Source organism: Schistocerca cancellata, chromosome 3 (assembly GCF_023864275.1).
Source record: "Schistocerca cancellata isolate TAMUIC-IGC-003103 chromosome 3, iqSchCanc2.1, whole genome shotgun sequence".
NCBI classification, from domain to species: Eukaryota; Metazoa; Arthropoda; class Insecta; order Orthoptera; family Acrididae; genus Schistocerca; species Schistocerca cancellata.
Window position 1 is genome coordinate 719,535,122 of NC_064628.1, and position 26,481 is coordinate 719,561,602.

General features: G+C 38.0%; 1 protein-coding gene across 4 annotated transcripts in view; it reads left to right on the plus strand.

Annotated features, from left to right (window-relative positions):
* Positions 1–19,655, plus strand: part of LOC126175734 (equilibrative nucleoside transporter 1) — a 187,488-nt gene extending 167,833 nt beyond the window's left edge. For all 4 annotated transcript variants that reach the window (XM_049922684.1, XM_049922685.1, XM_049922682.1 and 1 more), the window contains exons 10-11: positions 7,144–7,346; positions 16,706–19,655. In XM_049922684.1, the coding sequence (XP_049778641.1) occupies positions 7,144–7,346; positions 16,706–16,838 (336 nt within the window). In that variant the 3' untranslated portion in view covers positions 16,839–19,655. The remainder of the gene's footprint in view (positions 1–7,143; positions 7,347–16,705) is intronic.
* The last annotated feature ends 6,826 nt before the right edge of the window (positions 19,656–26,481 follow it).

Genomic DNA, 26,481 nt, shown 5'->3' on the forward strand with positions numbered 1-26,481 from the left:
CAGTTTGCTGCTTCAGCTCTGGTACATGGCATGCCTTAGCTCAGATAAATAACTCTGACACGGAGAGCAAACACCAAAAATAGAAATAAAACTAGACTCACCTGTGCTCAGCTGATACCACCAAACCCACTTCATGTGCCACTGCCTCACTCACCACTCGCCCAAAACCAACTCTCTCACCAAATTGTAGTGTCGGACACAGACGAACACTTTCTGACACCAAATTGTTACAATGCCCTGATCCAAGGGATCGTAATGCAACAGGATGACTGAGAGATGTAGCTTATGAAAGGATTTATCCAAAAGCTAGTGAAGTTCTCATTCTTTTTTGTGTTCCTGTTGATGAGTGAGTTATCTTCTTTTTAATAAATTTAATTTTTTTCCATTGACTGTATATCCTATCAGGCCTCTAGGTGCCATAGCTTTAGATCCCCCTAGTAGTTTTGCGATGGTTGTAACGTCATGTATATATGCGTACAGTGATTATGTGTGCCCCAACAATTTTACCCTCATGAGAAGTATGTAGAGTCAAACATGAAGGTGGATCAACACATCTTACTGCTGAAGCTGTTTACAGACTGGCATTACTCCTCAAACATAGTCCGGAAACATTCCTGGGCCATGTCCACAGGTGTCCCTAACCCTCTTACGTTCCTTAGGAACCAGTGGCATATGAGGAACCCATATTGTCATGGACTGGAGTAACTTAACCACGCCTTTCACCAGAATGAAGTGACGAACATCCTACCCACAATACTTCCCATCCCTCCCAAAGCTGTATTCTGCAGTCTGCCCAATGTATGTAACTCCCCAGTCCCTGCTTGCACTGAACTTACGTCCACCTTCTTGCCACATGTGTCACATCCCTGTGAAGATGCAGTTGCAAGACCTGTCTGTGCACTAACCCTCCACATCCCTCTTCAATTCTGTCACAGGCTTTGCTTATCAGTAGCAGTGCCACCTGTGAAAGCAGTTGTTTGTGTCACATCTAGTTATGCTCTAACTTCTATACAACGTTTTATGTGGAATGGCCACCAACTAGAATCAATCCTTGTGAAATCAAAATTAAACATAACAATGCAGTAAAAAGTATGTGTGTCAACTTTACCATAACTGAATTACAAAGTGTACCTAAATTGGCATTAGTTGTGATTATGCCATTCAGTCTTGTGACACTAAAAGATCCTGAATGTGACTTTCAAATATCCCACTTCAAAGAAAGCAGGAAGTGATCAGTAAGGTATTGCATTGCAGCCATTGTCTGTGAAGAAAACACTTTCACTAGTGACCCATCATGTAGTTCTCTGACAGCACTTTGGACACTTTCAGGAAATATTAAGGTATGGTTTTATTTTGACTGCACTGTGGGACTTTTAGGGAGTTGGTAATGTCCTATTTTTATTCTGAAGTTCCTTACACTTTTACCTGCTGTCTTGGACATCTCATATCTCTCCACAACTGACATTCACATAACACAGTGGTCGGGTTACAGGTATCAAAGCCTTTTTACTTGAAGCTACATTATCCATATTTTCATATTTTCCTTGCTGTAATTTTAGGCAATATTGGCTTTGATTCACAGACCCTGCAGGTAAATATAGTGTAGATAGGTAGAGGTAATAACAGTCCCTGAGCTGTCTTGTCCTATTTTATGTGACTGTTGATGCCACAATGTTATCAGTGTGTGAACCAATTAGTAAATTAACTTTCACCCAAGCAATGTCAGCTAGCCTTCAATTATTTTTCTGCCAGGAATTTGCCTGCATCTATTGCTGTTACAGCTTCTTCATTTTTCTCCGTGTGACAAAAATCAGTTTGTGTGTGTGTGTGGGGGGAGGGGGGGGGGGGGCACTATTCATGTGACTCTTTTAGCTCATTGAGGTTGTCATTATGTTTCGAATGGGGACTCACTGCAATCTTTTCTGAATTGTGTACCAAATGTATTCACATATTGAACATAACAAATACTTTTAATGTTTAGGCATTTTCAGCTCTGTGTCCATAACCATGTACACCTGTAATCATCAGATCATCTCTGGTAACTGCTTCAAGATAACAGCAGTTAGCATAGATAATTTGTTGGGTTACAGATTTATTCGGTATGATTTTGGATAAAGTAAATATCCATCCATTGTTGCAATCAAGTCTGTAAGGAACAAAACTCATTTATCAATCTCTAGTTATACCGTAGAGTGAGCTTTAGGAAACTAGCAGTAGGCCTACATCGGCTCTTTTACTTCCTTTCTGTCTCAGTGGAGTTACCTGCCATCTCATTCGAGGTTATGTTTGCATTTATACCATGCATCGTTGCCTTGTATCCTTTGTTGCACTGATCATTTTTTACTGGACATTAATGTGAAATACAGAAAAATATTTGATAGTTTTATTTACAGCTATATACTGTACTTATGGTCTGTGGAACATAGAACAGTTCCACAAGCAGCAGCAAATTTGTGCTATTTAGAGTGATTATATCCTCATTTACACTATAAAATTAAGGCAAATAGTAAGGAAACATGTGACCTTGTTGTCAATACCTTATCTGAATATTACCTTAAGCAGCTTATCAGAGAACTGACTTACCAAGCCAACATATTAGATTTCCTGGTCACTAACAGGCCCAAACATTTTGACTCAGCTTAGAACGGGGAATCAATGATCGTAAGTCTGTTGTAGCATCAGTTGAATACAACTGTAACTAGGAATATAAAGAAAGGTAGAAAGATATTCCTGCTTAGCCGAGCAACAAGAAACTGGTTTCATATTACCTGAGCAGTCAGTTTGAAAATTTATCTCCAGCACTGACAATATTGAACATCAGTGGACAATGTTCAAGAGTTGTACAATACGCTTTACACAGGTATGTGTCAAGGAAACTTGTGAAGATTGGGAAAGACATGCTGTGATTCAACAGTCATGTTAGAAAGTTGCTACAGTACCAAAAAGAGGTTCAATGCAAACTTAAATGTAGCCAAAACCTCAGTGATCATAAGTCTGTTCCAGCATCACTTGAATAGTACCGTCTTTACTCGAATCGAAGCCGCACTTTTTTTCCGTTTTTTGTAATCCAAAAAACCGCTTGCGGCTTAGAATCGAGTGCAAATCAAGCGGAAGTTCTGAAAAATGTTGATAGGTGCCGCCACAACTAATTTCTGCCGTCGAATATATAGGCATCCTTTGTACGCACAAAGATAAATACTGGCGCCAAAACCTCTGCGTCAGTAAATAAAATTGAAAAAAAAATTGGTAGAAGAGTTTTTTTTCTCCACTCGAGTTTCGACCACTGCTTTTTCATACATTATCCAACGAAGTAAATACAAATTCCGTATTGTTCATCTTCGAATTTCAATGTACTACGAAAATCCGACTGGTAATACTGGGATTTTTGTCAATATGGCCAACTCTACGTTCTGAATTTTTTCCTACCTGTGAGAAGAGATGGATGCTAATAGGAACCTGATGAAATGTGAATCACATGCAGTATTCTCTTCACCATAAGAATAATACGAATATAAACATTTTGCAATGTATTCTTTCGTGTTTGCTTCTATCTCATTTAAATCCTGTCTGCCAAATAAACTACGAAACTAGAGTGAGACAACAGCAAACGCGGAAGAATATACGTATCGTATCATGTTTATATTCGTATTACTCTTATGCCTAATAGTGATACAGTCAGAAATGAAGCACGGCAACTGACTAGATTTTTAAATCTAAGATGACTAATTTCTGTGCAGAATTTGATGTACTAAAGAAGCAGCCGCAAAGAGTTTCAAATGGAGAAAAATTTTCGCCAAACTCTCGTTCAGAACATGTTCTATCATACGCAGTCTATTATTTGGTTCTTGTTGATCATTATCAAAGAAAGCAGCAGTGTAAGTAACAACAAATAGCAGTCTCTTGCCATTGTTTCGCTAATGAGACGATTCCTCTCTTTTTTTAATTGTAGGCGGCGGTAGCGCGCACAAAAGCAAGCCATGCCGCGAGCAGCGACAGGCCGTAAACACGCACTATCGAATGCGTCAAACAATGCATGACACAGTATAGTAATGCATTTTCAGCGTAGAGTGACTGACGTAAACACCTATAACATAGGAAACGACACTTATCAGATCAAAGCAAAATAAGCAATCGATTCAAACCAGACGAAGCACGTGAAAAAGGAAGGGTATCCGTATAAATACGGATGGAGCGCCTGACGCATAGCAATGGCTACCTGGTAAAGCTTAACTGCTAAGCTTTCGACTCGAACCAAACTACTGTAGCTGTATCGTCATTCATTCGACCTAAATTGTGTCTCATATTACAATGGACCAACTTTGTTTCGATTTGGAGGTGCAGCCTAAAACTTTCCTCTCCCCTTGAATTTCGAGTCTCAAATTTCAGGTGCGGCTTAGATTTGGGAATTTTTTTTTCCTTTATTTCGAATCTCATTTTTCAGGTGCGGCTTAGATTCGAGTGCGGCTTAGATTCGAGTAAATACGGTAAATAGGAACCTAAGGAAAGGCAGCCAAAACTCAAAAAAACTAAAATTAGTGTAAGGAGAGCCATACATGAAGCTTTAAGAGTTCAAAAGTAAAATTCTGTGTTCTGAATTGACAGGAAATACTAAGTTTTGTCTTATGTTAAAACAGTAAATGGATTGAAGCTATCGGTCCAGACACTCTGTGACCAAAATGACATCGAAATGGAGGATGACACAGAAAAGACTAAAATACTAAACCCCATTTTCCAAAACTGTTTCACTAAGAAATATCGTTCTGTATTTCCTCCTTAAATCCTCGCACAAACATCAAAACAACATATATTGGAATTTTTGTGTCATGGCCAAGGGAGCCATGCCAAATAATGTACTCCAGGTAGCAAGAAATAAATGAACTTAACTCAAACTGAATCCAAAAATCAGTCATTTGGGGTTGAATACCCACCACTAATTCCCGATCAGTTGAAAGTCAGTGATGTTGCACTAGGAGACAGTGGAGGAGGGAGCAACGGTGAGTTGCACATAGATGGGCCACAGGTATGGCTGATGTTCAGTCAGTGTGGAGAATTCAGATGTAGTGCAGAATGCCAGCTAGGAGATTTGGAGCAAAGGCATTGACAGCTAGAACAAAGATCTTGAACAAGGCACAGAGTGAAGACTGGGGATGCGGCTCAGATCAAAGATGCCAGAGGCCAGTACAGTGAACTAGGACAGGATTTGGGGTGAGGACTTGGACACAGCTCTTAGTGCTTTATAACAGCTGCCAGAAGGATACTTCTGTGACGATCGGCAGACACTTGATCAGCAGAAGAGAATCAGTGCCCGTGATTGCAGTTCAAATGGCAGCACCTCTACCAGTGAAGCAGGTTACGAAACTTCCCTACAGCTTAGGTCTTCGTGGCAAACGAATCTGCGCCAGTCCTGAATTCCTGAACCATTACACCAATAACCTAAAAACAGCTTTCGCTTCCCGCAACTACCCTCCTGACCTGGTACAGAAGCAAATAACTAGAGCCACTTCCTCATCCCCTCAAACCCAGAGCCTTCCACAGAAGAACCCCAAAAGTGCCCCACTTGTGACAGGATACTTTCTGGGACTGGATCAGACTCTGAATGTGGCTCTCCAGCAGGGATATGACTTCCTCAAATCCTGCCCTGAAATGAGATCCATTCTTCATTAAATCCTCCCTACTCCACCAAGAGTGTCTTTCCGCCATCCACCTAACGTTCGTAACCTCTTGGTTCATCCCTATGAAATCCCCAAATCACCTTCCCTATCCTCTGGCTCCTACCCTTGTAACTGCCCCCGGTGTAAGACCTGTCCCATACACCCTCCCACTACCACCTACTCCAGTACTGTAACCCGGAAGGTGTACACGATCAAAGGCAGAGCCACGTGTGAAACCACCCACGTGATTTACCAACTGACTTGCCTACACTATGAAGCATTCTATGTGGGAATGACCAGCAACAAACTGTCCATTCGCATGAACGGACACAGGCAGACAGTGTTTGTTGGTAATGAGGATCACCCTGTGGCTAAACATGCCTTGGTGCACGGTCAGCACATCTTGGCACAGTGTTACACCGTCCGGGTTATCTGGATACTTCCCACTGACACCAATCTATCAGAACTCTGGAGGTGGGAACTTGCCCTTCAATATATTCTCTCTTCCTGTTACCCACCAGGCCTCAACCTCCGCTAGTTTCAAGTTGCTGCCGCTCGTACCTCACCTGTCATTCAACAACATCTTTGCCTCTGTACTTCCGCCTCTGCCCAACCTCTTTGCATTTACATGTGTCTGCCTGTGTGTGTATATGTGGGGATGGATGTGTGTTTGTGTGTGTGTGTGTGTGTGTGTGTGTGTGTGTGTGTGTGTGTGAGAGAGAGAGAGAGAGAGAGAGAGAGAGAGAGAGTGTATACCTGTCCTTTTTTCCCCCTAAGGTAAGTCTTTCCACTCCCTGGATTGGAATGACTCCTTACCCTCTCCCTTAAAACCCACATCCTTTTGTCTTTCCCTCTCCTTCCCTCTTTCCTGATGAAGCAACCTTGGGTTGCAAAAGCTTGAAATTTGTGTGTGTGTTTGTGTGTTTTTTATTGTTTATATTGTCTCTATCAACATACCAACGCTTTCGTTTGGTAAGTTACAGCTTCTTTGTTTTTAGATATATTTTCCCTACGTGGAATGTTTCCCTCTATTATATTGATATTTAAGAAAGTTTTTATTAAGTGAAGGTATAAGTGATGATATATTGTCCTTCATTCACGATAATTTCACTTCCTAATATTTATTTATATATTTCCTTATTTTAAGTTTTCTACTTCACTAGTGCACCAAATTTTTTTTAATGCAAAGCACTTCACACATTACTATACTTGAGTAAGTTTTTGATTAAATATATGTATAAAAGCTGTTATATTGTCCTTCATTCACCATAATTCCATTCGATCATTTTTTATTTATTTTGAAAGCTTTCTACTTTACTATTTGGACCATACTGTGCTGTGTCATGTTACTGTGTCGCCACAGTTGCAATCATTTACTGTTGTTATTGTTACATTACTTGTCACATTACTGTTCACTTCTGAGTCTGTTGAGATTACTTTTTAATTGTTAGTCCTACATCATTGGTAACAATGTTTTCAATTTTTGTTTCAGCCCAAGCCTAAGCATTTAATTTTTCCTGTGGTACTGAGAGTTTTATTTATTCCATTCTTTATGGTGTGCAAGTACGAACCTCAGAATAGAATTCGCCAGTTTCCAGTATTCATCCATAATGATTGGGTGTATTGGGTAGCAAGCATGCTGCTTGGTATTTCCAGTGGGCATCTCAGTGCACTTGCTATGATGTACTGCCCAAGGTAAGTATATGAATCACTTTTGCAACTTAACCCAAGTACGCTTTTTAGATGTTATGGTCATTTTAATACTTACGAGGGTTTCACATTATGGGCTTAAGGGCTAATGACATAATGAAGTTCATTTTATTTCATGTGAGTGTCAAATTGTTAAAAGACAGAAAACAAAATAACCAAAGAGTAAGTTCTGAAGAAAGATAAAATTACCATTTGCACTGAACTAAAACATGCTAACAAGGCCAATAGGAACTTAGCAAAGGTGGAACTATATAGCAGATAGTTTGGAAATAAATTTTCCTTGTTCTTTATGGTGAATTGATATTCACTGGAAAGATATTTTCACCACATAGACTTAAAATGTATTGTGTTTTGTCTTCTGATGTACGGCTCCAAGAAGAATAATGGAGCAAATAGGTAAACAGCAAAGTCTATGAATTATCTGAACATCTTAGTATTGAAAAAAAAAAAACCTACTTACGTTGTAGAAAATAATAATTCTCCTTAAATAATTCTCCATTCTAATGAATCATAGGTATTAACTGTTTCATAAATATCCAAATAACTACTAGAATCTAAAAGCAGATAAAGAGCAGCTATATAGCATAAATGAAGAACACAGAACAGAAAGTTTTGAGAACAGTTACCTTTCTATATACTGATTATGATGACATTAACCAAAGTATGTTGTATTGTTTTTCCAATTTAGTTGTGCTCAAGAACTCAGGACTATCTGCCCTGTATATTTGTTTCTTTTTGGTACACGCTTTCGTAATTAGAGGGTAGTTTTGACAGTCCAAAATTGGACAGGTTTCAAAATTAGCACCCATTTTTTCATGGGCAGTGCTCATAATGACTAAGCAATTCAGACATGAGCCATCGTCACAGCATCCATTCAGCTTGTACATATCTCGGTTCAGGTGCTGGTCCAGTATAAGGTTTAAATCCATCAGGATGTATCAAACTGGTGAACATGCCATCGAAGAGTGAACATTTCATTTTGGAAAAAAAAAATCACCCAGCTGTGGCTAAGCCATTTCTCTGCAATATCCATTTCACCAGGAGTGGTATTCCAAAAGGTATACAGGAGGGTGTTTGTTAAAATTGGAAAGCAGGAGATTAGCAATGGCAGAATTGAGTCTGTGAGGCCAGTTTATTAGTTTTGTCTGGATAATTTGATTAGTAATGTATTCCTCCTGAAAGACAAGGTCTAAGTTTGAGTTTCTGTCCAGTCTGTCCTTGCAGTTTTGTCACCAGTCGATGATTAAGATGTTACTGTGGAATCTGGATGGCATCAGAAATTGTACAGGGCAAACAAAGGTCTTAGTAGAGGTCAGGTCTGTCTGTATTTGTCTCTTAGAATCACATTTGATGCCTTCTGATGCCATTGTACTGTGGTTTTATTTTTGATAGAAAAGAGCAGTGAAAGGTCCAAGGTAAGAAGGGAAGTGCTCATCAGTTTATCATTCCTTTGTCACAGTACATATGTCTCACACACAAATGTTCAGCTTGCTTTAATTTTAGAAAAGCTTTGTTCATTAATGTTCAGATTTTGGTTGCACAGTTTATCAATCAGCTGATCCTCCTATTTAAAAACCCTGGATGTAGTATACCTTGAGGGCACTTACTTGGTCTGAAGGCCTCGGAGGATCTTACAGTAGTATTTACTGTAGGATCCAAGCAGGGGATAAGCTCAGCTGCTGTGTCATTTTCCTCAGCTGCGTTCCCATGGTCTCTCTCCCTTATGAATTTGGTCTGTTCAGAAAACTCTGTGATTATCAGGGCTATAAAGTAGATGGCGTACAACCAGATTTTGAATTTCCTCATTTATTTGGGTTCTCTGAATGTTGTGCAGACCCTCCAGCACTTGTAACCAGCATTTCTAGAATGCTCATTTTCCACTTAAAAAGCATAGGAAGTATGTGGAACTCTGCTGGGTGTTGGAAATTTGAGCTAATAAATCAACGGGCACCATACCAAAGGGAATAATTAGGTTACTCAGTGTGTTGTCTCTTTGTTGGCTGTAGTGCCATTATTTTAGTCTGCTATGCATGTATAGGACAAAGAGTTGTTGAAAACATTGGATAACAAACTGTGGCTGATAAAGCTAACTCTCTTAAGACAATAGACATATACCTTTGTAGAGCTAGTTAGTGGATATAGTTAACATGATTTAGCTGTATTTTCTGCCTAATGTTCTATCTTTGGTATTACTGTAGGATGCAATGAGGAAAATGGAGGCCAGTCTGAGGAACTAGTCATTATATCAAATTTTAGCTGGGCAGCAGGTGCAGAGTTTTTTATTAGTGCATTCCAGGCGTATATTTCCTGTACTATTGTAGATGGGGATGAGAGAAGGAAGGAGCAGAAGATTTAAAGAGTTTTAATGTCCTATTGAAAATGATCATTAGATGTGAAGCTCAAACTTGCATTTGGGAAGGATAAGGAAGGAAGTTGGAAGAGCCCTTTTTAGAAGCCTTAACAACAGCACTATCTCTCTTATCTGGAGATGGTCCTTTGACAAAAGAAAGTGAGTGGAAAATAAATTATGTGTAAAGGTCAGATGTGTGGCAGTTTTTTTAAAAAGGCAGAAGACTAAAACCCTTTTTTTGAGTGAGTGAAAATGACTGGTCTTTACAGTGATATATTTTTTTTAGTATACTTTCTCAGAGAAGATATTTTTTCATGTTACCGACAACTGCATTTGTTATTAATTTAAATGATAATGGAAAGTCATTGGTGCAATATAAATCATTTAGGGAGTGAAGGTGATAACATACTGAATAGTTGAAGCATTGAGTCATCTGTAGGAAGATAAACGAAACTGAATGTTGCTAGCTTTTGGACAAATTCTCCGTCATAGCTTTAGAGTACACATATGTATACCTGCGCAGCTACATTGCCCCAACTGACTACTTTGCACTGGCACTGCAGATCAACCCATGTAATGTATTGTATTGGATGAGGTTGGTGGGGTGGGGGGGGAGAAGGAAGGCTGAAATGGGACTGAAAGTCATAGGGAAGGGTAGCATACAGCTGGAGGGAAGAGGCAGCAGACGCCCAGGATGAGAATATGCCACCAGTGAGACCTGTGGCTGAATTGTGAGTTGCACACAGTGTGGAATAATGCACAGTAAGGGAAGATAAAGGAAGGGAGGAGAGGAGATCGAAGGATGTATTGAAAATTCCTTTCTTCAAAGAAGAGAAGCTGGTATTGGCAGGGAGAGGGGAGAATCAGATGATGGCACAAGTTGGGAAACAGCCATTGAAGTCAAGCAGTGTTCTGCCACAGGATTGTAAATTGTGATACAGTTTCACAGTGGCTACTCATTCATGTGGACAGTTGATTAGGGTTCTTACCCACATAGAAAGTTGTTATATAATTGCTTTCACAAGTGTTCCTGCCTCTGACAGGATAGGATATGCTTGTGGTGTGACTGGAATGCGATGTATGGAGTGGGTACATAGGACAGGGCTTGCATCTGGCTCTTTCATGGAGATACGATCCATGTGGCAAGGGATTTGGATTAGATCAGGTTATTTCATAGGCTGTGTGGATAACAGAATACCAGTTTTGGAGGTAAGGGAAGGATTGTGGGTAAAATGTTTCTCATTTCTGGAGCACGATGATATGTTGCCAAATCCCTGGTGAAGGATATGTTTAAATTGTGCCAATTTGTTTCTGGGAGAAAGAATCCGATTATCTGAGTATTTAAATGGATTGTGAAGTGTTGCCTCTTGTGCTGTGGAACATGTGCTGCTGTAGAGTACTGTTTGCTAACAGTGTAGATTGTCTGTTTACATCTGTCCTTAGTGGAAGTTTAGTTATTACCATGCCAATATAAGAAACATTAACAATGATTGCTAATCATCTGATATACTTGTCTGATATGGCTATCTGGCAGGTGATGAAAGTGCTTTTACCACTGATGTGGTACACTCTGCTGCTTTTCTTTTTGCCTTCAGGGATGTCTCAACCATCTGCTTTCAGTAACCTATCTCTTTCGTGCTGTCAGTTTTGCATGATGTATGTTAGTCTGTGTTCTCTTTCCATCTGCCTTTTGACATGCTGCCATCTGTTCCACACATAATCACTCAGATTTTCAAATCTTACCCATTGCCACATTTTCATTGTTTATTCTACTCCCTTTCCTGTTGTGGTTCTTGGTCCAGAGATTCTGAAGATTTTCCTAGTTAATTCCCAGTTGTGTTTTCTCCAAGAAGGACAATACAGTTTATTGACCAACATATTGTGAGTGAGTGTCATACTATGCTCAGTACTGACTTCTGCTCTGTGTCTCAGCTAACTCACTGATACATACTGGCAAGTGGTGCACTGCCTCTTGATCAGGTTAAATAGATGTCATCTTATTTGAATTTTTGTCTAATACAAAACTGATGTCTGAGAGTCAGATGTGTGTGAGAATGTGTGCCATCTTTGTGTTTGGCTGAAGTAAATGAAACCTTATATCTGTACTCATTCACAGCAGGCCCCAGCTTTGCATGTTTATATCACCCTCACTTTGTACATTCGAACAAGACAAAAGGAAAGCCAGTAATTGTTTATATTTGTTATGAGATGAAATTTTCTAGCATGTGGAAGGGCATCTTTGTTTTTGCATAGACAGTTGCAAATGCAAATTTTCTTTTTGCAAGTAAAATGGCAGTTTTGTTAATTCTACATCGCTGCAGTGGCAGTACTGCTCCATTCCTGCAGTGGCAGTGCTACTCCATTCCTGCATTTGGAGGCATGGGGCATAAGTGATTTAACAGAATTAAAATGGACTAAGTATTTATGTAGGATTTGCACTTGTAACATTTGTATGTGTCTCTGCTCTTCTTTGTTCACTATAACAGTAAGCCATTTCTAGTGGTTTTTGAGCCAAGGGAAGACTGAGGTCTGGTAAGTAGGGGGCCAAGCAGGTGGCGGAGGAGGGGGGGGGGGGGAGGAGTTGTAGCAATAGAAGCATAGGAATGCAGTTCCTTGGCAAAAATCCATTGATGGAGATTGCCATATAACAGTGTGCATTGTTATGGAGCAACATCCAAGTGCATGTAATGCCTGGTAACATGTGTTGTACTTCTGCTGAGTTTTTATAAGACTTCCTGATAAAAAGTTTGATTGCCTGTTTGTTCTGGAGGCACAAGTACTTTGTGCATGGTCCACCAGCTATAAAAAAGCAAACAAGCATTAATTTGATTTTGAATTTGGTCATTTTCAAGTTCTGGGAATGTGGATAATTTGCAGTGTGCCACTCCTGACTTCAGCATTTTGTCTAGGGATGGAGGTCCGTCATTGGTTACTTATGATAATGTGACTGGAAAATTTTGATTCCATTTGATGCCTGCTGAGATGATCAAAATATTTGTCCTTCTGATTGCTCTTCTGTTCAGTTTTGCAGATCTTTGGAACATTTTTTTTCACAATTTTCCTAGTACAAATCTTTTATTAATAAGTCATGGTATCTTAACACATTCAAAATTAAGTCAATACTGATCATTCGTGCCATCAATCCATGATCTGACCCCACAAGACACTTCACTCTTTCCACATTGTCATTCATTGTAGACATTGGAGGTCTACCTGCAAAAGATTTACCTTCCATTCTTAGCCTACTGAAGAGGGTTTCTGCGATATTAGTACTTACGCCCTAGATAGGGGATATCCTCCATTAGCTGTTTGTAACTTTGTGTAAGTAATATTTGCAGTTTGCATGCAGTTTTTGATGGTGCAGCATTAATCATACTTGTACACTTCACAACTACAGCTTCACTTCCGGTGCTCTCAACAATCGTTTAAGCTGGGGGGTGGGTCATCTAACATTAAATTAACTTTACAATCAGAAGAAATATCAAAGTCATCCTCTTTGAGGATAGTAAGGATCTTCTCGTCTCTGTACTTTCTTTTCTAACATATTTTTTATTTCGCTGTGTATATGCCGCAGGACAACCAGGAAATCTGGGAAAAACTGAGGAATTTTTTCATACAGCAGGAAACCGGGACAAACCTGGGAATTTTTTAGAATTCTGGGACTTTTTCATTGTTTTAGTTGTCAGATAAATTTTTGTAATGTTGACTGGTAAGAACTGATATTCTAACAAAGAATTTTACTTTAGCCCACTTCTGCAGAATAATACTGCAGCAATAAAACATAAACGAGGGGGGAAAAAAAAAACCTCAAGTTGCAAAGGAAATGCACCATTTCCAACAATAAAACACAGTGCACAAGCAAGCATCTGCTCACACTAAAATGTGTCAAAGGCTTTAGGGTGAAGACCATGGACTACTTCGTAACAACAAACTGCTTCTGATGATCATGATGTCACTTGAGCAGTTGCCAACGGGCTCATGTGCATGCGCAGTTGAGTCACGTATGAGCAGAACCTGCTCCCGCGTATGGCTACTGGAAGTATGGCTGTTAGCTGTATCAGCAATAGCAAAAATGAGCATGCAGAAATAGCAACCAGCAGTCAGACACTAGCCAGAAAAATTCTTCTGGCGAGCAAAAGCAGCCAGATTCACGCATGCGCAGAGGAGTCTTAAGTTGCAGTGGAGAGGATGGAAGTCTCCATGTGATCCATGTTTAGGTTTGGTGATTTTGCTTTTTCTTCATTGTTTACAACTCTCATGTCAAATGAAAACAAAACGAATTTCTGTGGACGAGAGCTAGCAAGTGAATTAAAATATGTTCACATACTTATGGAAGGCTATAATATGTTATTAGTTTTAGTTTCCTAGATTTATTTTATTCCCAAGTTTTTAACAGTCAATCATTAATTGCCTTGCAGAACACTGAAGTTATTTTTGTTGATTTGCTAAAGAAATTTTGCTTTTATTAATCTTTTCTGCAGAGGCAGTCAATTTATTTGAAACGAAGTGTGCTACTTCACAGTATTGGCTAGTGTCAACTGTTTGCCGAAATACAAGTGCCCATTTTTATTTCCTGGTACATACGGCGTTATTCCATAATAAAGAACCAAACATAATACATTACTGGTACTCCAAGAAAATTTGCAGCCCAAAAACCACGCTGAAAAGCTTAATAGCAGGTTGGGTCCTACTTCTTTGTGAATGTGGACATAGGAATATCCACTTTCACCCGAATTATGGATTTTAGTTTGGTTTACAAAATTCCGATGCTCTTGGAGTACCCTCTGATGTTCTGTTTGGTTTACGACGTAATGTAAGATCTCTTAATGCTATACAGGTACGAACATATAGGCTTCCTACATCACCGTAGCTGCGCATGCGCAGTAATGCCATTTGCTGGTGCTCTCTGACAACTGCTGAAACGAATTCTAACAGGTCGCGGGAAAATATTGTGAATGATGGTTGAAAAGCGTTACTTTCAAAGTAAATTTCATTTTACGCAACAAGAATTATGTTACATGTGCGAATGTGCTTTGAATTTCTTGAATCACAGAGTGATTGGTTCTCGTTTAAAGCTTAACACACTGAGGGCCAACAGCTTAGAAGAATTTCAAGCCCAGGTGTTTATGTATTATTTAAAATTTTGCTGGTACATTCATGTGATGTATATTGAAGTGTAACACGTGCAAAAAAGACCAATATTGTACGTGAAAGCTTAGCTTTTCTTGTAGCTACACTATGCATATTAATTTAAACCATCAGCTTTTCTTGTTTGTGTGTTCGCGCTACTGAACAGTGATGTTGGTTGCTATTGGCGGACTACGTCACATATCCTATGGCGAGATCGCGTGACATCAGCTATGATTGGCTTACTAAAGCGCATCGCAATCTCGATTTTAGTGCTTTGGAAACGAACGTGCTATGTTTGGTGGAATTCAAATATATACTTTTGTAATACAAATATTTGCAGCATACATACTGCTGCACATCAAAGAGGGGGGGGGGGGGGGGGGGGGATCATCTTCTAAAGTGCCAGGAAGTTCTACGCTAGTGTACAAAGTCTTAACCATTGAAAGGGTTGATAAATTGTATGGTTCCGGAGAAAGTTCTTAAAGGCCACAAAACCAGAAAACTGACCAAAGAGATATTTAAAAACACTTAAGACTAAACTAAAATATGATTCCAGAGAGAAGTTTCAGGGGCTTTTGAGATAAAGACAGGAGCGAGACAGGATGGTAGAAAAATATTATCCAAAAGTGGAGGGAACAGTGCCATGCATACAGATATTTAACCCACAATGGTAAAATAAAAACTGAGGAGATACGAAAAACAAAGTGGAAAATACTAAGAAATATACCGGATTCTGGAAAGGAATGTGACATTTGGAAGAAAAGGAGAAATCATGTTCTGTACACACATACCAAAGAATTGACTGTTATAATGAAGGAAAAATGGCTGAAATTTGCCGGGCAGATCTGTGAATGAGTGATGGCAGATTGCCCAGAATAATCTGGGAGTGCAAAAGCTCTACAACATGGATGTAAGAAGTTACAAAAGTCTTAGAAGAACCAGGTCTCACCGTAGAGAGGACATGACGGACAAATGCACACAGAAGAGTAATAAATAGATACGAAAAAAAGAGTTCAAAAAACCCAAGAAACAGCTGAGGACTGTTACTGACCTGAAGAGGCATGTTAGAAGTCTGAAAAGGTTTTGGGAGCGGAAAAGCAGGAAACTGAAAAGCATAAGCTAAATCTAATCCACAAAACCTGCCCATGCCTTTCCCCTTATAAAAAGTGGGTGGGGAATAAATAATATTCTCAAATGTTGTGCAAATGTGTGGGTAGCATTTCACATTTCACTACTGTGACAGCAGATAGTAACTAAGAGTTTATCTCTGTTGTGCTAAGGAGTAACATGTGATCAAAAGTAGTTAACATTAGGAACAGTGAAAGAGTTAAATATATATAATTGATTGCTTTATCAAAGATGTAAGATTGTTTTTCGTTTTCTTTTGTTGAGGAATTCCATAGGAAAGACTTAATATCAGTGGACTATTCATGTTCAGTCATATTCTACTTTACTTTACTGTCTGTAACCCTTGCAGTAACAGCTACAAAGTTGCCTTCAAGGTTTGCATGAATTGCACTCCACTCTTTTTCCAAATAGCTGACTCATTTAAATGTAATATAGTTTGAATATATTTTGATTAGGAAATCAGTCTAGTAAAATTCAAAACCTGACCAAGAACAGTGTTTGCCTGGAGAGACCAGTGATCCATTCTGGAACATGGTGTTGGACAGCGTGACCAAGTTATCTGTGTTTCTTATTCTTTTGTAATTTCTCAGCAAAAAGAAAGTGATAAGGGCTGATAAAGGCTACTTACAAGCTGCCTTGTTTCAGCATATTTTACCATCATTGCCACGTATGTACTTTGTATAGTTGAGGTTAACTTTGTTTGACATGAAGAGAACAGTAATTATTTTGTTTGCAGGTGTGTGGAGCCACAGTACGCGTCAACAGCTGGCATGTTTGGTGCAGCTGTGCTGATAACTGGAATTTTCTCTGGTATCATTTTTACACTTGCCTTACCAGAGTTTGTTGTTGGAGTTCCTTGGAACTTATGAATATTTATTACTTTAATACTGCCAGGAATTTAAATTGTGAGACATTGTTATTTTGAAATAAAAGTCAAACTAATGTCTGTTTTACTGTGTGATTTTCTGTGATGTGCTTATTTTGATTTTATAAATTTTTGTTAATTTTATCCAATTTTGTATATCCAACCAATCAGGGTATGATCTTAATATTAAAAGAAAGTGTTTCAAGGCAGTTTTAGTCCACTGTGACACTGCAGCACTGACTTTCAAATTGTGTTCAGTCTGATTAGACACATTGGACTTAAAAATATTGTCTTTTTGTGCATTTTCTAGTTAATAATTTGGGATTAGATTTATTGTCAATTATGATTTGTTGTTTAACAAATTTACCAAAGTTCAACATACAAAGAGAAAAACAATCATAGTTTGTATATAATCTTCAGTATGTTGTTCACATTTTTATATTTTTAATGAAGTACAATGCTCTCTCTGATACGCTTTCGATTCATATCTATCTCTATCTCTGTGTCTTTCTTTCATTTTCTCTTTCAGCCATAACAAAATATATAAATCTTTATCATATTGTGGTGTAGATATCATTTTATTGAAACTGCAACATAAAGAAAACTAAAGCAATATTAAGAACTTAACTTTGTACATTGAGTATATCACAAGAATATTTAGACATACGATGCCAAACATTATCAGGCATGTATCATAGTAAAATATAAATACAGTTATAACATGAAGATGCAGCAAAACATTATTGTTGTGAAATATAGGAAATCTGCAATGTGAAAACTTAAATCTTCAGAGATTCCAAGCCTACATGATTTCAGAAAACTATATGATAGCATATCAAGATCCGTTTCATTGCAGTTGATCTGTTGAGTTATTTATCCTGTGTAAGATGACAGTCAACTGGTGGAATATTATTGGCATACTTTTATCTAAAATTCTATCAGTAACAAACAGTTGATTGATGAGAATCCATAAAACAGAAATATGTTAGTCTTCAAAACTTTGAAACCTTCATAGCACTTATGTGAATTACTTCCATACCATCATATACTCCTCAATGATAATCAACAAATTTCTCATAAAAATGGCAAATTTCTTTGTTTTATAGAAACGTTTATGTCAAATTTTTGAAAAATTTGTGAAATGTATGGGATGTATATTGTTGGGTATAGCAAATGTCAGCTGATGCTGTCGAACAGTAGCAGACCATATATGTGGTAGCATGATGATGATGATGATGATGCTGATGATGATGATTCGCAAGTATGGCTGATTTTCATCTTTGTGTTCAACACTCAATCCAGTTCCACTGTGGCAGATTTTTTGTTGGCCACTGAAGAGCCACAGATAGGATTCTTTGAAGTCATTACATCAGTGCACCTCTAAATATTTCCTGCCTTTCATTCTGTTCTGCCAGATACATCTTAATTCTACAATTATTTAAAACTTAGTATGCATCTGACAGTTGGAAGCCTTTATTTTTTCAGTACTTCTTGAGATAAGTAATTTTTCTGCCTCAAGCTGGTTTTCATTATCAGTGAACCTGACTACATCACTTCCAAAAGGTTTATAATATTAGGTTCATGTGTACCCCACATCAGGTTTTGTGGGCATCAGAGATCTATCTACTACCATTTATATTAAACACAAAACTGATTGCAGATTATCTCTTTACTTGCCCTCGGAATACATTTTGCCCACATTGCCACATTTGGCTTACCTTTTATTCTAACTGAAATATAGTTTTCAACAAGTTTGCCTTTCACATTTCTTATTAAAATCACCATTCTGTATCAGCTGCATCATATTGTTGTCTGGTATTGGAGTACCTGACCTAATATGTTGCAAAGCAAAGCAATGCAATCCAATTCAATGCAAAGACCTTTTTTATGTGTGGGGCCATAGCTGCATTACATTTCTTGAAAAACTTATTGTCCTGCATCAGGTTCCATTTTGCCAGTGGCGTAAAGTGTTATTTCAGATAAAAAATTGCCCGATTCAGGAAATTTGTTTAAATTGTGAACAAGCATTTTCAGCATGACATAAGTGAGATGTAAACTGAAAAGTGGGGTATATTTTTGTACCTAAGCTAAGAAGGGTAGGCAGCATTTAATGGTTATTAATCCTATGAGCATCAATAAAATCAAAGTTTCTTCAATGTTGCAGTTTTGATAAGAAATAATATTTTATGTAACTAAAAGCACTGTATTATCATTGTAAACAATTTTATTTTGCAAACATGACAAATACCCAGTAAGCTGTCTTCCATGTTTTCCGTCCTAAGATGCTACATCAGATGCCTTATCTGCAATAAAACTGAGGTGGATATGGGCCAAAACATGAAAATGTTTGAAGTTTTCACAGTCTTGCTTACTGGGTTTCTGTTGGTTGCAGAATTTTCTTCACATTGAATTTTCCACTTCCATTTGTTTTTTTTTGTAGTGATACTCTTTTTAACAGTGAAGATCATGTTCAAATACTCTTAATTTCTGTGTTATATTTTACATATCTAATCATGGCTAGCTATGTATTGACTGGACCAAAGAACATTTTAAAACTGTATAGTAAGTGAATTTATTGGTGCTCAAGTACTTTAAGTAGGTTTTATAGAGAGGTCAGCTTAGTATTGTTATATCTACAAGCTGTAGGGCAGTGCTACAGATCACAGTAAGAGTAGTTCTTTTTTATGACATTGTGGAAACATGTTTGAAGGAACTGAGTGTTTTATATAACATAGTAATGGGGTAGAAACTTATAGTACAGATACCTGTTGACAGGTTTGGTGAATTTTACAAATAAATCTGTCTTGTTATGGATTTGAAATATTGTATCTGATTTATTTTTTATACTAGTTGTGTTTCTACAATCCTCCCTATTGTGTAATATAGTGTAATAAATGTTCATAATCATTCCTGCTTGCCTTATTACAAACTTAATGACCAAGCAATGTCAATGATAATTCATTTTTGTACATACCTATCACATTTGTATGCATGTTCATTTCTGTAATAAGATTTTATCCAAGTATAAAATCATCCACTGTTAAATTAAAAATTAACAAAATTATCAAAGTGTGTTTCAGAAATATGAAATTGTTTGCTTATCTATAAAATTTACTTACACCCCTTTAATGCATTTATTTTATAAAAATCATTTGCATTTGACCCAGAGCATAATGGGACCAAATTGAGGAAATATTTAATTCTCTCTCAAACTTTTAGTGTCTGCTACCATAGACCTATGAAAAACATGTGATGTCATGTAAAGATGTTCCTTTTGTAGGAATCTTCTATGAATAACAAAAGATGGAAGTACCTGCTCTTGTAGTAACTCAGGATTTCCTGAATGATGCTTATGTACTGCCGTTGACAGTATGATGTCCTAAAACAGATCAAAACTGTGCACTGGACAAGGACTTAAATTCAAGTTATAAGTTCCAATCCAGCACACAGATTAATCAATCTGTCAAGAGAGTTTCAACCACTCATTTCACTGGAAATATAAATTTTACACCGGGTTTGGATTTATTGACAATCTTTCTCTAAATTTCAACACACACAACTTCTGAGCTATGAAAGCCATATTATGTAGAGTATGATTGTAGACGACTACCCACTGTCTACCCAACGACATTATAGAGAGGCTGTTTCACAAGATTTTCCCATCCTTCCACAGTGCAGCTTATAAATCAGTAGTGACACAATATGCAGACTTGCCTGTGGAATCTTACTTTTCAGTAATAGGTGTAGTGTTCATCCTATAAAGGCCAGTTCCCACACCATGAGAACTGCTCGCTCATCAGTTTACAGACAAACTACGGTATGAACTGTGGTGAAAATCAGAAAAAAAAAGTTAATGATGTAATACCTTCTGTCCAGTTCTCTAGCCTAGTGATGTTTGCCATTTCCTTTTTGTGTGTACCTAGTCAACTTCCTACTGTCCAACTATGAAATTGCTATTGCTTCCTATTCTAGACTGGCAGCCATATGGTAATAAAAACTGAAAAGTAGGAAAAACACTGTCCCCATAATTTTCTACTGCAGGCTTTTTTTTAGATGTTTTGCCCAAAAATTGCAAGTAATGTTAACTGCTGTCTGCCAAGTCTTATAACACACACCTTTAGTAAGATGATTTATTATATGAAAATGATTCAGTAGTTTTAAAATTCAAAGAATGTAAAAGTTCCTTTCTAACAATTGTACTGAGCGGGGTAGCACAGTGCGAAGCACACTGGACTCACATTCGATAGGGTTCAAACTCACAATCTGGCCATCCTGATTTATGTTTACCATGATTTTGCTAAAATCACCTAGCAAATTCCAGGATGGTTCCTTCAAGAGGGCACAGGTGCTTTCCTTCTCCATCCTTCCCTCATGTGAGCTTGTTCTCTGCCTCCGATGTTCTGATGACGTCATTGTCAACAGGGCATTAAACACTAATCTCCTCCTCCTTCAACTGTTGTCTTTCAGAGGTCACTAGCGTAACAGTTTAAGTAACTCAAAAAAACTGTCTTGTAAATTGCCAATGGCAATTTCATTGCTCACCCCAAAAGTGAATTTCTGCAAATTGTCATCATAACCTACATTAGTTTATCACATATAAATAACTCCACCAGCCATGCAGTATTAAACATTGATGGCATTATGGGAAACAGTTAATAGGAATTAAGATTATTTCACTTCACTTTTATGTCATCATTCAGATCATTTCACTTCACTTACAACACTGTTACTCTCAATAAAAATTTAACAAAAGTTTTATGCATCGAAGGTGGAGCATAGAGAGACTGTTTCAGATCATCAACCCGATTCCTCCTCTTGTTGTCCATGGGTAAATGCTGTTCACGGGTGCAGCTGGTGTCCACAGATGCATCTAGCAGCCACTCATCCTAACTTGTAAAATTGGTACCTTGCAGTGACCTGATCTGATAACATTCAACTCGAAGGGGATCTTTTCCCGAGTGAAACTATCTTGAGAAAGTAAAGCAAATAGAAATTTTGAAATACTTGACGCAAATGTATGTAAATTTCAAAAGGATCATTCAGGTGTGGATTGTGGCAGAAGTATTTATGATACAATAGCCTAGTGCCACACCACACTAAATTTCGAAGCTCAGCAACATATAGAATTTCAAAGCTGTATGTCAAAATCAAGAGGTGAATATTGTACACAGATTCTACAAAATTTGACATTGCATGAGTTTTTCCCAAAGTAATCATTCAGTATTGTAAACATAGAAAAATCAGCAGAATGAAAACATGTAGTATGTGGAATTACAGGTTTCTGCAAAATCTGAACTTTCTCCCTCTCATTCCAGCTGCTCAAAAAAAAAAAAAAAAAAGGCAATGACTCACCTTTTTACAAATTAGCCAAATATTCTCTACTACACCCCAGTGACAGTAAAGTTATTATTACTTAAGAATGATTGTGCAATGCAAGTGATGTCTTGCAGATGCTCTAGTGGCCTCTGGAATGAGGGAGCGCTTCTCTCAATCACAGCAATGGAGTGGAGAGCCTCTCATTGTATTAGTGGGTGGAGTAGAGACCACTTCATTTGCCACCCTGTGACATGCATTGTGACAATCACCACTCCTAGAGTCCTGTTTAATATTTCACAAAGTAACAGTCATTTCAGTACTTTACACTGCTGACCATTAAAATTGCAGCACCAGGATGGGTAGCAAATAACATAATTTACTTATTGCATGTACAGTAATGTAGGAAGAATTTGTGATTAAGTTTGTCAATGATTTGGGATGTACAGGACGTGAAATTTAAATAGAACTGCCACCTATGGCAGCGACAGTGACTCTAACCCATCTGGGCATCGAGATGAACTGATGAGCTCGGATGACAGATCCAGGTATGGACAAGTGGTGGTGTGCCAGTCTGTTCAAATTACCAGCTGCATGAACCAGATGTGATTGTGTTGTGTGCCTGTGGCACCCCATACCATCAAGTCAGATGTAGGGTCCATTGGCAATGAAAGCTGCAATCTGGCAGTGTTAATTCCTTCTCAGAGTCTCCACTCACAGCCCCGGATCTACTATATTTCCAAACTGAGGCAAAAACTTGATAGTGGAGCCTGCTCCCCCATCCTCAATAGTTTGAGATAGGATGTCAACAATTTACAAAAATGATTTTTAAAAAATATCTTCATTTTGTAGTGCACATATTTCTGGAGAGTTTAATATATAAAACAAATATGTGCAAGAAAATATAAGACATGTTGTTTGGTTTGAAGCGTGCCAAAGTGCAGTGCCCTACGTCTTCATACAACAGTCTTCTATCAGATGTCACTGTATTTTGCTCATTGGAATTGAAACATGTAAATTTTGCAATGAAAGCCATAAAACCTATATTCAGGACAGTGGAAATTAAAATGTCCTGTGGTGCCTCTCATGCTCCCAGTTGACCGGTTTTACATCCTAAACCCTCCGCCCATAAAAAAAACTTACAATTAAACTGGGTGGGATGTTTGTGACTTGGAGAATAAAAACTCTTCACAAAACTAACAGTCTTTATTGCCTGTTACCTAATAACTTTCTCCTTTTTGTGACCTAAATTTAAATACAGCAAATATAAAAGCAGTAAAGACAAGATACAAGAAGATAGTACACATTTCTTCAATCCTTAGGTCACAGCACTTTTTTCTCTCTAATCTCACTACAGCTTTACATGGCACGCTTTCCTTTCTGTAAAAGAATCCATTACCTCAACAAAGTTCAAATCAAAATTTCATAATCTAATACTGAAAAAGATGTTAATACAAACAGTACCCCAGACTAGTGCAGTTTCTCGAATTGATTACCGTATTTACTCGAATCTAAGCCGCACTTTTTTTCCGGTTTTCGTAATCCAAAAAACCGCCTGCGGCTTAGAATCGAGTGCAAAGCTAGCGGAAGTTATGAAAAATGTTCGTACGTGCCGCCACAACTAACTTCTGCCGGCGAATACATGTAGCGCTACGCAAGCATACTTTGTAGGCACAAAGATAAATACTGGCGCCAAAACCTCTGAGTCAGTAAATAATTTTTTTTTTTAAAAAAGTGGAAGACGAGATTTTTTTTTCTCCGCCGCGAGTTTCGACCACTGCATTTTCATACATTATCCAACGAAGTAAATACAAATTCCGTATTGTTCATCTTCGAATGTAGCACAATTTCAGTGTACTACGAAAATCTGACTGGCAAGACTGTTTGGGATGTTTGTCAATATGGCCAACTCTACGTTCTGAATTTTTTCCTATCTGTGAGAAGAGATGGTTGCTAATAGGAACCTGATGAAATTTGAATCACATACAGTATTCTCTTCACCATACGAATAATACGAATATAAACATTTTGCCATGTATTCTTTCGTGTTTGCTGCTATCTCATTTAAATCCTGTCTGCCTAATAAACTACGAAACTATAGAGTGAGACAACAGCAAACGTGGAAGAATATACATATCATGTCATGTTTATATTCGTATTATTCTTATGTCTAATAGTGATACAGTCAGAAATGAAGCACGGCAAGTGACTAGATTTTTAAATCTAAGATGACTGTAATTTCTGTGCAGAATTTGATGTAATAAAGAACCGGCCGCAAAGATTTTCAAACGGAGAAAAATTTTCACAAACTCTCGTTCAGAACATGTTCTATCATACGCAGTCTATTATTTGATTCTTGTTGATCATTATCAAAGAAAGCAGCAGTGTAAGTAACAACAAATAGCAGTCTCTTGCCATTGTTTCGCTAATGAGACGATTCCTCTCTCTCTCTCTCTTTTTTAATTGTACACGGCGGTAGCGCGCACAAAAGCAAGCCATGCCGCGAGCCGCGACTGGCCGTAAACACGCACTATCAGAATGCGACAAACAATGCATGAACACAGTGCAGTAATGCATTTTCAGCTTAAAGAGTGACGCAAACACCTATAACAAAGAAAACGGCATTTATCAGATCAAAGCAAAATAAGCAATCGATTCAAACCAGACGAAGCACGTGAAAAACGAAGGGTATCCATATAAATACGGACGGAGCGCCTGACGCATAACAATGGCTACGTGGTAAAGCTTAACTGCTAAGCTTACAACTCGAACCAAACTACTGTAGCTGTATCGTCATTCATTCGACCTAAATTGTCTATCATATTACAATGGACCAACTTTGTTTCGATTTGGAGATGCGGCGTAAAACTTTTCTCTCCCCTTGAATTTCGAGTCTCAAATTTCAGGTGCGGCTTAGATTCGAGAAATTTTTTTTTTTCCTTAATTTCGAGTCTCATTTTTCAGGTGCAGCGTAGATTCGAGTGCGGCTTAGATTCGAGTAAATACGGTACATCTGTTTTGTCACTATCTGCTAGATAAAACAACATAGGCCTTTGCAATATTGCAGCAGTTGTAACACATGGCAAATAAGCGAGACTGTTTTGACACAAATGAACATTTTTATCTACGTTATGTACATAAATAACACAGTAAAATATAATTCGTGAAGTACCAATATCAAATACTTACTGGGACTATCGTAATGAACAAGTTTTATGTTAAGAAATAGTTTCACATTTCATTCATATGCTCCAGTTTCTCAAGCACAAGATCGAAGAGAAGAAGAAGAAGAACCAGTAGTAGTACAAAATTTTTATATAAATTTGAAATTGTCATATTCTTCCATAAAATTTTTTTGACAACCCCGTTTCTTCTCCTTCCTTGTTCCAACAATCAATCTTAACTATTCTTGCCTTTATCAAAACTTATTCTCCAGTTAACTTCACCATCCCCGCCAGAATCACCAGTTCAGTTACCCCGCATTTATTCTCTGTTTAGGCATTATTACATGTTTGTATAACGCATTTTCCAAGCTATTACGAGAATAGAACTGTAGCAGCTGCTAACGGGGCTGTACAACTGGCCCTTAGTAGTGTAGCGATCTGGCAAAAATTTTCTCTCAAAATTTCATTTTCTGAGATACACCGAGAAGATAATACGTAATCTTTCTTAACTGTTATTCCTGTTAGTCATTTATTTCCACTCTGGTAGTTTGAATCTATGGATTTCGCTAATAATTATACCAACACTTGTTCTTGGCACACCCAATTAACCACTTAAACCAACAGCGATTGGTGTTCACCCACCTGGATTTATTCAGCTCACCTCGTACAGCCCTCGTACCCTTTTGTCTGTGGGAAAGTTGTCTATTTCTACATGCAACAGGGATTCCTCTCGCAGAGATATCATGTACACTGTGCACACATTTAAAAATCAATTTATGATTCATTCAGAAATCAACTTAGAATGTGTTCAAAAACCAACAGAGATGCATTTCAAAATCTTACGAACAATCGATGGACCAACGTGTGTTGGATGCTAGGCGCTTTGTGAAACAAGGTTTTTTCTTCAAGAATATGAATTTGGTGCCCCCTGAAATTGCCATCCAGGGCAGATAGCCCAGTTGCCCCCCTCCCCTGCCCCACAGAAATGGGATTTGTGTGGGATCACTTCTGTGTCCAGTGTTGTCATTGGATACATCACTGTTGGTAAGCCTCTCTCTGCTGCCACATAAAGGGAAACAGTGATCCCCATGCTGAATTTCTAGTGTTCCAGGCATCTTCACACTGTTGGTGTGAATTTTTGACAATTTCCTGACTCGAGGTCCATAGATT